We start from the raw sequence: 14,888 nt of genomic DNA, 5'->3' as shown, positions 1-14,888 counted from the left end.
TGACTGATACCCAGATTTCAATAATTATTGAAAAAAACAGTTTCTATGGGAATGGTGTGAAACTGAAGTAATTTGAGGGAACACTTGGTCTCTGGTTTCTCCTAGGGTGTCAGCTCATAGAATCACAGAGTATCCTGAGTTGGAAGGGACCCACAAGGGTCCTGGAAGTCCAACTCCTTGGCCTTGCATGGGACAACCCCAAGAATCACGCAGTGGAAGTCAAGAGGCTTCAGCTTCAGGCTACTGAAATTCCTGCGGGTGTTGTGTCCCCGTGTGTACTCGCGTGCCCTCAGAAACTGAAACCAACCCCTCAAGCGAACAGATTGCAGGTGTAATCAGCTGGCATTTGTCCTGGATCTTCCCTAGTTAGGAAGGAACAGTGTTTGCTTTTAGAGTGGAAGAAGGGGAGGAAAGGCGGGGGCGGTGTGCAGGTGGCGTTCAGCTGGGGCTGAGGGGAGGAGGTTCTGGCACTGGCAGCGAGTTTTATTGGTAAATACAGCTAGAAAGGAAAATATGAGCTGCTTGTCCTTGTAATTGATGAACGGGAATGACATCTGGAGGCAAAACAATAATCATTCCCTTCAAGTGGTGTTTGGCATTTGAATTTTAAGGGCTTGAAATCAGATTTGAAGGGTTTAGTCCCTGCAAAGGAGGGCCTTGTTTGCTGCCTGTGTTGACAGGGCGCTTCTCATTGCAGTGCTGAAACTGCACTGAAATGAAAGGAGAAATCTTCTCTTCCTCAGCTAAAGCCAGGGACTACAAAGCCCCCATAAAGATCAGGGGTAGGCTACACTCAGATGGCTCCTCTTGGAAAGATACTCCTGCTTTTGCCCAAGTTTTGCCTGGGTTTTGACAAACTCTACAAGCTCAAACACAAAATCTATTGTCACAGGTGAAGAAAAAGACCAATAGGGCCCCTTTTGGGCTCCCCAACACCACTAGAAATTACTGTTTTTAGCATAGATAGTGTAAGGAGGCACCTAGCCATCAGTGGAGCTCTACTGATTTATCCTGACGCTGCATTTGGCCCTGATGTTTGGTCTGAGTTTGGCTTCCAAATTTCTTAAGTGGAAGATCAGGTGGGACAGCATTTCCTCAGGACCTTAAGCTTCTGATGGTATTTTAATTTAAAAAAAAAAAAAAAAAAGCCCCTACAAGGAATGTTTATTTCAACCCTGCTTGCAAATCCCAAATTGCTAGCACCTCTCACCAGGAATGACCTTCCTCATCTCAAAAAAGCCCTTTGGAATTCACAATGTGTTCATATATATTAAAACATATATACTGCTGCAGTAACATGGCATGTATGCTCACCTATATTTCCACGGGACTGGGGATATAGACTCAGACATACATGTTGATTAGTCCCTTTAATCCTGAAAATTCATCGGCACCCACATCACTTCAGGCTTATTATATAGTAGGAGGAATTCTTTCGCTTCCTGCTTTTATACTCTCACTGCTGAAGTGGGTCATACCAAAACAACTGGGTGCAAGCACAGCCAGGTGGTTTCCCTGTTAAACAGCACAACTTCAGGAGAATTAAAGGGTGATTTATCAATAAAGAGAACTTTTTTTTTTTTATATATATATATATATATATATATAATGCCCTCAATACCTGATAGGCTATATCCTATTTAATTCCACAAGGTGGGCGACAACGAGCTTTGAAAGCAGTCTGCACCTACATCTTTCTGCTTTACCAGATACACATGAGACTTCAATTGCTTTCAAAACCACACTTGCCCTCTCTCAGCCCTCTCAGTCCATCCCTGTTCAAGACACAGATGTGCGGTGCTTTTTAGGACAAAGAGGGAATATCTGTTTGTTGGCCGGCATTTGGTTGGGTCAAACAAAGTAGTTAGCATAGCACCGAAGGAGTTACATTGCTGTTTTTTCCCAACTTCAATCTTTTTTTAAAAATTTTTTTGGAACAGAAGCAGTAAAAAGAACCCAGAAGCACCTAGCTGAGTGCTTAAAACAGGGCAAAGAAATGGCTGGGGAGAAGGACGGGGAAGGAGCAGACCCAAAGCTGATGCGGATGAGCGACGGCCCATCTTCAGGAGTGGGGCTTCTAAATTTGCTCTGCCCCAGCAGGAAGATGTGCAGCTGCCTGGAAATTCAGGTGGAAGAGCCTGGCCCCTGTAGCCAGAAGATTTTGAACTCCCTCCTCATGGTGGATAGGAGAAGGGACAGGGAAGGTACGTGGCAGATCAAGACAGAGTTTCCTTCTTGCTTCATGCAAAGCAAGTCTTGGGCCAGAGAAGACAACGGCCACCTGAAACACCTCCCAGTGATCCCAAACAGACCAAACTCCACAGTCCTTACTCAGGAGAGAAAAGGAGACCCAACAACAAAACCCAGGAGTTTTGCCTGAGTAAGGAGATAAGGAGTGCGTGAGCAGACTTCACAAAGCTTCTCTAAAAGGGAGCAGGGACTCCTGCCTGGCATTGCATTCCCACACGAGACATCATATAATGGTCAGGACACTTAGACAATAAAAACACAAAAAAATCCCTAAACCCCAGGCTTTCTATCACATGTTTTTCCCCTTCTGAATCATCTGACCAGTGGTGACATTTGGAGCAATGAACTGGATCCCTTCCCTCATTCTAAAGAAAATTATCCCAGCTTTCACCCGAGGGGTTTGGGGCTCAGCCAGGGATGAATCCACCTCAATGGACATGGAACCAACAGCCAAAACTCCCACAGGTGGCAAGGGAAGTTTTGCCTGTGGGAGGACGGTGAAGGCAGCCTGGCCTGGTCTCTCTAGATGTGGTGCAGGTTTTTTCTCCAGGAAAGCAGGGACTTCGGGAAGAGTTGCGCGGGAGCAGCGTTGGGTCTATTTTTTCCTTTCACATCCCACCTTCGCCCTTTGTGTAAGGAAACAGTTCAAAAACCAAAAAACCAAAAAAAAAAAGCTACTGTACAAACAAGTAAACTGCAATTATTGTGCTGTCTTAGGCAGTCAAGGAACTTAAAAGGCAAAAACAGAAAGAGAAAAAAGATTTTTTTTCACGTGTGTATCAGTTGAGACACTAGTTTTCCCATGCCTACAAGAGTCCTCAGCATTACCAGCCTCCCAAATAAGGTCCAGGCTATTCCAAAACAGCGTGAGCAAATTTTTCACTGTATTCAGATGGAAGCTGATGATTGAAAGGTTAGTGCACATTTAACCGTGGCTGATGAGAGCAACTTTTAAAGAAATTCAAGTATTCATCAGTAATCTGTTCGGTTCAGAAATACTTTTGTCATCTTTAGTTTCAAGTTTTCAGAAACAGCAAGGAAAAGGGAAAGGTCACCTGTTGTGTAAGAAAATAATATTGCAAATAGTGCTGTTATATTTGACCAGGAAAGCAAGGCTGTTCAGTTGGTGCACAACAATTTTCTCCGTTCCTTGCTTTTGGGGAGAGAAAAGACTTCAAATCACTTTCTCAAGACAAGCACCAGCAGGTTTTCCTTCTGCATGTTGTAACCCACCCCTTCACTGCTCATCCCCCACAACAGCACAAACCCAGCAAGAATGAAATTTTCACGGTGCACTTCCAGCACCTCTCACACGCATTAACTTAAGCCTCACAACACCCCTGTGAGGTAGGTAAATATTATTATACCCATGTACAGATGGGTAAACTGTAGGCACAGAAAGGTTAAATGACTTGCCCAAGGTTACACAGCAACTTCGTGGCAGAGCTGGGGTCGAAACCCAGGAGTACTGTCACCCAAAAATCTGCAATGACTTTTAGACCGTGGCCACTTTCTATGCTCGCTGTAAGAGACCATCTGACAAACACAGCATTGCACAAATCCAATTAACTCCACGGATTACAAAGTGCCTGGCTTTCAAACAGTGCCTTGCTGCATGTGTCCCAAAGGAATGGGGAGGGCACAGGAAGGTTTATGCTCTCAAATAATTTTTTTCCGTTTCCAGGGCTTGGTTTTGTTTGGTTTGGTTTTTAGGTTTTTAGTATACGACAGGAAATGATATCCACATTATTTTATCAACAACATCACTTTCCAATTGGGTTCTGTGCATGTTCGAATATACACTGAGGTCCAGATGGTTTATGCAGATTTATTTTAATTGTCACCAATTGCGTCCCTCCTCATCAGTGAAGAACCAATGGAACATATGCAGCAATCCGTCATCTTATTTTCCCATTTTTCTCATTATCCCACTGTCTGAGCTTCAAGTAAGGAGCAAGGGTTGAACACAGGCAAAATCCAGCACAGCAGGAAGGCTCCTCCCTTTCTTCACATCACACCTCAACAGGAAAGAGTCACCACACCGTTATTCCCAAGTTCAAACACAACAGAACAATGAAGCGATTCTGAACATGCTCATGAAGAATTAAGTGGATTGCAACAATCTCTAGCGGTACCCAAAGGTCTAGAAATGTGTTCTGCACACAGTGAAAGGTTTGCCCACGTCTATTTGGGATAGCCTCAAGTTCTCCTCGTTCAAACCAGGCTGAGATTCTCTGCACCAGAATACACCTGAGCTCCAAGGAAAAATAAAACCAGCAATCAAAACCCTGGGAAAGCACCATCCCCAAAGCCCCCAGGGCTTGAGACAACTGCCAAAAGAACAGCATGCAAGCTCCAGCAAGCAAAGGGTCCACAGCGGAGTTCACATCACCCCTACCGTCCTATGTCAGCCACCTCAGCTTCTGTGGGGATTGGCATAGACCTTATTTTGTCATGGTTATTTGGGTTTTCATTTTCTGGTGGGTTTTCTTTTGCAGGACCACATTGGATCTGAACAGAACCCAGAGAAAAGCAAACCCAGTAAAAGAAGGAAAAATCCTAGGAAAGCCTGTCTCCACAATTTTCCGCTGACTCTGGTAGCTTCCAAATTGTCTCCTGCCCAAGCTGCCCAGCAAGCAGGCACTAAAAGGTTTTGCAAATGCACAGTAGTAAGTTTTCCTTTTCAAAGCACCTCTGAGCTTCAATGAAACCATGCTGGACTAACCTCAGACCACATTTTCTTCAGGAGGTTTAGTCATGCTGCAGGTGTGCATGTGACAGGTGTGACATGCAGGGGCCAGGGGTGGGATAAATTGTGAAGTGAATCTTGTGTGTACAAAAATATATCTGAAGAGCACGGGGTGATTGCACTCTGAAAGTCAATAGCAATGCTCCCCTTGTGAGCCAGCTTTTAGCAGACCATTCACTAAAGCTTGGATTTAATTTTGCCCTGTTTCATCCAGTCAGCTTTAAATAAAAATACATGCAAATGACTGCTGACTTTTGGCAGGTGCACAAAAGGACAGGGTGAAGCACAGAATTAGCTCCAATCCCAAACACTGAAAAAATATATATTTACACTTTAAATGGGTGTCTCACTTGTACTTTTCACTGGTAATTATTCACCATTAGCTCCTTTTCTGCAGTTCGGGTTGGATTTGCTGCAGATGAAAAATGCCTCGTGTTGGGTGGCAAAGCATGACAAGGGCATGGGCAGGGACCTTGTAATTCCTGTGTTCCCATTGTTGATTTGGTCTGGTCTGAACGATTCCTGTCTCCAAATTAGCTGCCTATGGATGTGTAACACTATCACAGTAAACATGCCATCCATCTGACATGGATGGAGGGATGGATGGGTTGACATCCGAGCCGTAAAAGTGACGCTGTTTGCAAAACAACCTCAGAAAAAGGAACAAAGGGAACTGAAAAATAACTTTTCCATTGAATCAGGCAGAAAAGACAAAAATGCCAGATCGGAGCTGACGTACTCCACCACATCCTGAATCCTGGTCTGTGGCACGGAGTTACATCTTTACCAGGAAGTTTAGCACTTCCAGGATCCATTCTGGCCATGAAGCCGAGTAGTGCTGGCTCCATACTGACTCCTAAAATCTTCCACCCCTGATATGGAGCAGATGCATCCAAACTGCTGATTGGGGACGGTCCCTGGCCAGTTCCAAAGACTGGGCAAGCTGTGCCTGAGCCCAGGGCTCCTTGGAGTGGGTCAAAACCATGCCAGGGGAGGTTTGAACAATAACAGTCGGGATGGTGGAGCCCTCGTGCCTCAGCATTGCCCTGGCATGGGAAAGTTGGCTGGTTTAGATGATCCCAGGCTGAATCCAGCACCACAAATGTGCCAGAGAAGTTGCCCACTGGTCTTGTGATGTGGATAAATACAGGCTCAACCTTCTCCATGGCAGTTTGAAGAGCTCCTCATGCAGTATCTTCTGGCCAGAAGGTGGGATATGGTATAAAAAAAGGTACTGAGGAAAAGCTGAGGAGTTAAAACCCAAGCGAAACCAAAACAAGTTGCTGACCATCCTGCAAAAGTGCACACAAAAAAAATCAAAGGGCAAAAAAGTAAAACAGGAGGAGAGGATGAGACTCTTAGCACTGGGACTAGTACCAATAAGGAGCTGGGGTAGTTTTCCACCCCAAGCTTTTGTCTTGGCAAAAGGCGCTGTTTGGCAAGAAGATCACAGGTAATCCCAAAAGGAAATGGTCACCACCCCAAACGGTCCACCAGGAACATGCTGGGAGTAGTGGCAGAGCACGTGCTTTATGTTAAGGCTGTAATGAAGTCCTGGAAAAAGAAATAGTTCTTCAGGGTTGACACAGGCTCTCCCTGGAAATCCTTTGCTAAATGAAGATGCCGGTGGATATCATTCAAAGAAAGGAGAAGCAGAGGCAGAAAGTTTATACAAGTAATGAAACAGTCTTAACTCGCAGTGGAGGCACCTGCCTTGTTGTTATCCACACTACGAGCCACAGAGGAGGAGGACTTTGGAACAGGGATGTGTCAAGCCCTTGGTTAAGCTGGTTTGGTTGTGAGAAGTTAGCACTGTATTGAGAAGTAAGGACACTTCCAGAGTGTTTTGCCCCTTCGCTCCTGGCACGGGGCGGAGGCAACGGCTGTTGGTGTGGTGGTGTGGAGTAAGATCCCGTTCCTGAGGGAAGGCAGGCTGGAGTTGCTCATGAGAGGCAACACTGAAGGGTCTCCTCCTCCTCCTGGCACCTGGTGACTGTGCCTTGGCTCGTTGTCACCGTCCTGGTGGGAAGGGTCCAGCTGTTCAATGGGGCCAGTGATGGGCACCACATCTCCAGACCTCAAGGCTGATGAGTTTGGGGAGCAGGACCTTCTTATGATGCTTTTGAAAACAAAGATGCCACCTCCTGGAAAAATGGTCCCCGAGGAACAGCAGGGCTGTTAGCCATCCATTCCTTTCTCATGCTTTTGCCACACAAATGCAGATGCGGGGAGGAGAGCTCTTCACGCAAGGACCAAGGGGAGCCTTTACATGGGGAATTGGATCAACATAAGTCTACACTAACATTAAAGGCAAGTCAAAAGAAAGTTCTGGAATGAAAAACACAGGCCTGTCACTGGAGGATGGGCACCTCCATGTTTTTAGGACTCAGTAGGTGGGGACAGCAAGTTCACTTCACAATTACCTCTTTTTATGGAGACAGTACACTGATCAGGGGAGAAACAGGGTGAAATGTTAGTAGGACACTTGGGAAGGGACTGTCTGTGGGGCATAGACAATGGAGAAGGGAAATGAAAGCTTTTCACAAATATATATCAGTTCATGTGTATATATATATATATATATATGTATTTATGTGCACAGCAAACAAGGGACTGGGGAGTTAGATAGGGGATGACAAGACCAAATCCCTCCCTTTGCATGAAAATGTGACCATCACATTGGTTGTAATCAGAGCCCAGAAACATCTGCCTGAAATGGAGTTTGACTGGGAATTACAGTACCAGTGACAATTTGGCTTTGTATAAACTTTGCCGTGTGTCTATAGTTTGGCGTGAAGGAGTCCTGCCCTCCTTGAAAGGGACAGACACCAGTTAAAAGTTTCCTTTACAAAACAAAATGAAACAACTGAAGAAACCCCAACGTTTTCTCAGAACACTGCAAAGGATCACTGATTGAAAAAAATGTTTCTCTTCAGGTATATTCAGGCGAAGAAAGCATTCAGCTTCTTTAAACTGTTATATAAAATTGGTACTAGTTTCTTTAAATACTATCATAATTAAAAAAAAACAACTGATTTCTGAAATTAAAAAAAAATCATAATCATAATTAAAAAATATCCCCCCCATGCTGATCTTCTCTTCAGAATAGGTCAGCATGGGAGTTTTGCACCCTAGACAGTTACAGTATTTCTGGAATAAAAAATTGCAATTACACACAGAAAATACTACAGCATTCACTTAAAAATATCTCATTTTGTTGTTGTTGTTTTTCCCCTCCCAAGTAGAGGCATGGTGGGATTGAAAAGATGCCCTGAAATGGGAATATTCCTTTAAAGGAGCAATACTCTCAAAATGGAAAAAGGGTGTCGGATAGATGCAAACCCGGTGATTTAACTCGAAAAGAACCCAAGAGATTCCAGCACAGAAACAGAATCCGAGAGAGATGAAAATGTTCAGACACCGAGCAGGTTATTTGGAAATGTCAAGACAACCCCACAGCCCTCGGCAGGACCATCTGGTCTTTGCCAGCATCGGAGGTGGCAGCATCTCCTGGCGGTGGAAGGCTAAGCTAAACCACGGCGCTCTCGCTACGCTCTTGGATTTCCTCTGGTTGTTGTTTCTCGCCATGTACTTACAGTAGAGGGTGACACGAGACAGTTTTTATCAGCAGTTCCCCACATGTAACCGAGTCGAAGAATTTTCTCAGCTAAATCACAACAACAACATCAACAAAAATACAAAGCACCAAATCATCTCGAGACGTGAGTCAGTTTTACAGGTTATTACCGTTTGAAGAAGTTTTGTTGGTTGTTTTGTTGTTGTTTGTTTTTGTGTTTTTGTGTTTTTTTTTAATCCCGACTTTTCATGTTTTGTTTTCCTTAAAAACAAAACAGAAACAAAACAAAAAATCAAAACCCAAAAATCCCCAAAATGGAACGAAGGATGCTTTACAATCACTTTAAGGCTCGCACTGAATGAGACATGACAGGTCTTACACGAGATTACAAATAATACATGTATGCCTTTCACAGCCTTAAAATGATACAGTAGGTCAAATTATTTTGCCAGTCACTGATCAAGTATTGTGCCTTTAAATTGACTCGCTTTTTGCTACCATGCTGAGTTTTATTATTACTGGAATAATTATTAGATATGTGGAAATGTAATTTTGGATCATGTTTTTGGTTTATAATTCTGATAATTTCTCGTTTTCCAGAAATCAAGGTGGCAGGCCTTATTCTGGGCTCAGACTGTTGGTATTTGCTCCACTGGAGACAGTGGGGCTTTATCACGAGCAGGTGCTGGGAACAAGATCAGATCCTGTATTTTCCCACTGATCTGGTACAATCCCACCTTTGTACAGGGTCCATTTCCATGAGGAAAACGGTTCCAGGGTGGGATCATTTTTATAACACGACTCGGTCAAGGCTTGGCCCAATGGTGTTATAAATTCCTTGCCAAATTATCTTACAGACCTGATTTTGTCTTTCAGCTGTTGGAAAAATCAAACTCCATTGGGGTTGTCTTGGCTTTGCTTTCTTATCTTTGCTTTCTTATCTTTGCTTTCTTATATTTAGACATTTGGAGGGTTTTTTCTGCTAAATCCAATAAGAGCAACAGGATTTATGTTTTTTCATACATTTCTCTCTTTTTGTTGTTGTTAATTTTTTTTTTTTTTTTTTAATTTTAAGGTTTGCATTTCAGTTGGATGGTTGGTTTTTATTTTTTTTTTCCTGGCATATAATCATCAAAGAGTTTTGCATGAGAAAGGTGACAGTACTTAATGAAACTCAGCACCTAAGGGCATAAGGCAGTTGTAGGTTTGTTTGTTTGTTTTTTTTTTTTTTATTTTTCAATCAGCACCAATCCCATAAATAATGTTCTACACTTGGTGTACGGTATAAAACTGATGTGGAGATGCCTCCTTCTCCACCTGTGAATCCTAGGTGTGGAAGTTGAAATACTGTTTCTTGTGTGTAAAAAACAAAAGAAAAGTTTTTCTTTTTGTTTTTACTTACAAAACATAGAGAATATCTTTTTTTTTTTTATACATACAGCAACCAGAAAGAAAGCTTATCTGAAGGTTTGTGTTTGTTTCATGATCTGTGTTTACCGTAAACAAAAATAAGGTCCCCTCTTTTACTTTTGCTTTAAGGAGCTTTAAAGTGAAGATTCATATTGTAGCAACTCATATAAGAGAGGTCCATCTCTATACCTAATACCTACAGCTGTGGGGGTGACGTATTGGAGGATGTTGATAGTTCTTCTTAACCTCCTGTCTACAAAATGAGCATCCCAGGCAGGATATCTTTTTCTTGGGATGTCAATCTTAATGAGAGGCCCCTCGGGGGGGTAGGGTCGCCCAGATGGAGTAGATGGTACCATTGCTCTCACCTGGAAAACGGGCAAGCAAGTGTCAGCTGTGAGTTCCTCCTGTTGCTCCGTGACCTCTCTGGTGGGCGTAGCCTGGGCCCCCCGGTACCCAGGGGTTTGGGGTGCCATGGGCTCAACATCGGGGGGCAAAGGAATGCCCCAGAGCAGCTCGGCGCAACAGGAGCTGGCAAAGATCTTAGCTCTTGGCCCCATGGGATGCAGCACACCATAATATAACAGCATCAAAGCTATCCCAGCAGCAAAGCTAAGAAAGACACAACACAGTGCTGGCACGGCATAGGAGTCAGTGGTGTCAGGATCTCTGTAAAAATACCAAAGGAGCGTCAAGGCAGCGTTCTCCGTCAGGACCACCGTGTAATACGCAAACATTCGGTATCGAGTCCGCCCTTCCTTGACATTAAACCAGCAGAAAATGTACACAATCCCTACCACCATGTTGAAGAGGATCTCCTCCCACTTAGACATGCAGAAATCTGTCCCACCATGGATGATCCAGAAAGCCATGGCACACCAATGGACCACTACAAAGATCCCAAAGTAGAGCTGGAAGATGGAAGCAAAGAGAGCAAAAGAAATAACTCGGGATGAGATGGTGAAGAGGCGCCAGAAGACATGGATGAGGGCCCCTCTGTAGCTCATACTCTTCTTGTCGTCCCTAGAGTCCCGAAGAAGCTTGTGATAGGAGGCTAGCACCCAAGCCAGGGACATCAGGGAGGCCACAGAGGACACACCTGCCGGAAGACACACAGATCCACTGAGTTAGACAGGAGCTTTGGTGGAAAACATCATCTGCTCACTAAATTATTGCATCTGGGGCAGGCTCAGGAGCCTGAAGTTTCAACTCACGTCAGGTTGTCCTTACAGTCTGGAGGAGAGAAATACAGAGATATCAGTGTGGGAATTGGAAATGGTGCTGTATTCAGGAGTTCTCTGACTCATTGTCCTTATCTTCCTGAGCCACTGGATCGGCCACCCCACCCCAGCTCTTCTGATAGGGAACAGCCTCCGTGCTCATCCTAACTGGATCCACATTTGAGAGTTTGAAATCCAGATCCCACCTAAATGCTGCAGCCCAAGTGTGAAAGTTACTTTTTTGGAGAGAGGAATCTCTCTTGGAATACACCACGCCAAGAGCAGGACACCCGTATTCCCTGCAACCACAGGGATTCTTTTTTATTCTAAAATACTTCTATTTAAGCAGCATTCCCATTGATTCTGCCTTACTCAGGAATCCCCATTCGCACTTGCCTTTGGGAAAAATACGTTTTTTGTCCCATGCAGATAAACATATAAATCCAGGAAACATCAAGACTCATCAATACCCTTGAAATAGTCCCAAAACAAAGAATCTGATCTCTCCAGCAAATCCCTTGCTCTGTTTCTAGGATGGACCCAAGACCTATATTGGAGGTAGCTCACCTCCAGCCTTGTCTCCTGGCTGGACCACAAATCCAAGCCACAGTTATATCAGGGAGGGCACAGCCTGAGCTGGGGTCGCCTTCAGCTCCCAACACGTCCCCTTGCACCCTGGCATGGGGCAGAACACCCCATGATATTCCAAAGGGCCCTGGTCTTATTCTCCATCCCAACCACCACTTAAACAATTTATTTCCTCCAGAAGATAAAATAGTGGCCCTACCACACTTTGGAGGCTTTTAAAAAATATAACTCCGTTGATTATCACAAGGGTAGATTGAACAACTCATGGAGCAAAGCATCACAATAAAAATTATTGAGAGATTCCTGGGAAAAGAAAGAACCACTGGCATCCTATTGCTCCCACTGCTGCTCACTGGACAACTGTTCTGAAGGTGAGGAAACAGATGATGGACCAAAATCCATGTTTGGGAAGCTCAGTAATTCGGTAGCTATGGTTGGATTGGGCCTTAGCCAAAGATTTATCTGGGACCATCACCTTTAAATTCCAAAGGAAAAACTGCTAATTGTTCCAAGCAAAACAAACAATAAGAAATGCCCCTCCATCTCTGATGTGTAACTGGGAGATAGCTCCAGATCTCATTTGGCTTTTACTTTTTTAAGAAAATCCAAGGAACATCTTGCTGCAGCTGCTCAGAGTTAAAAAGGTAAAATGCTCAAATACCCGAAATTTCTTCTTCTCCTGTTTTCTTTGCTCTCTACTCACAGCGACCTGGCTTCTATGGGAATGCAAGTAAGGTCCACTGGCTCTTCAGACCTCACTCTATAGATTTTATCTTCTCATTTTTGAGGATTCCACCTCACAGTGTAGCAGGGTTAGATTCTCCCTGTTCCAACCTATCCATGTCTGGAGGAGAGGTGATGGAAAAGGAGGCCAGGAAAGATTAAGCTCTGCCCTCACTGGAATTCTCACAGCCTGCAAAGTCCACTGAAACTACACCTTTACATCAACTCTCGAGTCTCCCTCTGCATCTCTTGCCTCTGGACTCACATATGCATTTAGAATCTCAGACTGAATTTTAAGAAACAGCAAACCACAAACTAGTGAGAGCAGTGGCCTTATCCAAGAGAGAAGCTTTAGACCACCAGCTTTAAGAAAATCAAAATTTCCCCCAAGTTCTAAGTCCTCACTAAGAAACACTTGCACATAGGACTTGGGGATTCCAACCACAGACTCACAGAATGGTTGGAGTTGGAAGGAAGCCCTGGAGATCATCCAATCACTCTGCCAAGATAGGATCACCTGGAGCAGGTGGCACAGGAACACCTCCAGGTGGGTTTGGAATATCTCCAGAGAGGGAACTCCATGCCCTCCCTGGGCAGCTGTTCCAGTGCTCTGCCACCCTCATTGTAAAGAAGTTCTTTCTCATGTTGAGGTGGAACTTCTTGTGGTATATTTCATGAGGTCATTGCTCCTCATCCTGTCATTGGGCACCACTATAAAGAGACTGGCACCGTCCTCTGCCATCCCTAGGAAGTATTTCTATGGATTATTGAGATTCCCTCTCAGTCTTCTCCACACTAAACAGGTCCAGCTCTCTCAGACTCCCCATAATGGATGGAAACACCTAAATATGAACAGCCTCATACTCAAGCAGATGTAGATTAGATTCATTTTTAACCTGCAAGGTGAATTACATTTTTGGGAGAGTTTATTAACAGTTTTGGAAGGATGAGTCACGCCCCAAAGTTTTGTTATGTGTAAGGTACTGTTTGCTGCACTATCTTTTAACTATTCAGTTTAAAAACTTTCAATGATTAGCAGGGAAAAAAGACGTCATTTATTGCCTTATTTTAGTGCCGTTTTACTAGAAACTTGTACAGCATTAGCTGTACCTGTACAGGGAAACTCAAGCAGCAGCAACCCACAGGAGACAGATGTGTCACCCTGGCTTAAAAATGTTTCTGTTGGGCTCATTTATTCCAGAAAAGAGAGAGGAACAAAACACACCCGAAACAATCCCCCAGTTTGCACATAAAGGCTTTACCTAATGTTTTAAGGGCAGAACCCTCCACTAATCACAGCCTTTGCAGTAAATTGCACGGAGCTGGCTCAGAGTGCGTGTGTTGAGTCACTCGCACGGCACCCGGGCTGCTGACAGTCATCTGAACATCTCCTCCAGCCAGCAGAGAGAGGCAGACACCCCCAGAAAGTGATTCAGCCTGTCCTGAGATCCGTGTGTGGGACAGGGAGGGGTTGACTCATGCTCCCAAGGTGTCTGACTCCATCCCTTGCCAGCGGACGTGCGAGCACCAGCAGTCAGGCGGGATGAGTCCCCCCGTACAGAACAGCTCATTGTCTCTTCATCTGCACCAAGATCTGAGGGAGGCAATGAAGGATCTCTGGACATTTTGACATATTTTTGCCGTTGTTTCAAAATTCACAACTCTTGTGTTGAATGTGGATTTTGGCACCCTGGTGATGAGCAGGATACGGACCTGGGTGTATGGGGGGAGAGCTGTAGGTGGATGTCAGCAGGAACCGTGGAGTGATGTAAAGACTTTTACATCACTCTTACTTTTACTTCTTACTGTGTTGCCACAGAAATTGCTCCCTGGCTCTTTCATACAGACCTAAATGACACAGCACTTTTATCATCTTGACCATGAGTTTTCATTCCCAACTTTCCCTGTGACTTCTAGCCCGTGACATCTTCATGCAATTTACTCTTCTCACAGACTGTGGGATAAACTGTCCCTGTTTTTCCTCCCACCTTCTCCAGACCTTATTTCTAAGCAACTGTAGAGATCTCTTCAGTTATAACTAAAACAAAAAGTCCTGGAAAGTTGGCTCACGTGAGTAGTAGCTTTTTATTTTGATTCTGACTCGTGCACATGGTGACTGACGCACCTTCATGGAGCACGAGTAGGTTTCAACTCCCTTCCAAGGTCTGTTTATCAAAGGGATGGAGTTGGGTAAACACTGAAGTCACTTCAAAAAAAGCCCACTCCCACTCCTCCCCGTTTGTTTTCGGTCTTGGGAGTGGAACATCCCCACTTTGCACAGTGTGTGGGCATTCTCAAACCAGCAGGAAATCAGCTCCTATGGGGCTGATTCCTTGTGGCTGCATCTCTGGCATCTGCATCCCACCTGCCC

General features: G+C 44.5%; 1 protein-coding gene across 1 annotated transcript in view; it reads right to left on the bottom strand.

The window, feature by feature from the left end:
• Positions 1-1,626: 1,626 nt before the first annotated feature.
• The window catches only part of XKR6 (XK related 6), a gene marked incomplete at its 5' end in the record, with an annotated part of 174,398 nt that continues 161,136 nt past the window's right edge, over positions 1,627-14,888 (bottom strand). Inside the window, one exon of the mRNA XM_039568615.1 lies at positions 1,627-11,085. Coding sequence (XP_039424549.1) covers positions 10,121-11,085 — 965 coding nt within the window. The remainder of the gene's footprint in view (positions 11,086-14,888) is intronic.

Source organism: Corvus cornix, chromosome 3, assembly GCF_000738735.6.
Source record: "Corvus cornix cornix isolate S_Up_H32 chromosome 3, ASM73873v5, whole genome shotgun sequence".
Classification (NCBI taxonomy): domain Eukaryota; kingdom Metazoa; phylum Chordata; class Aves; order Passeriformes; family Corvidae; genus Corvus; species Corvus cornix.
This window is presented reverse-complemented; position numbering and strand designations above follow the sequence as displayed.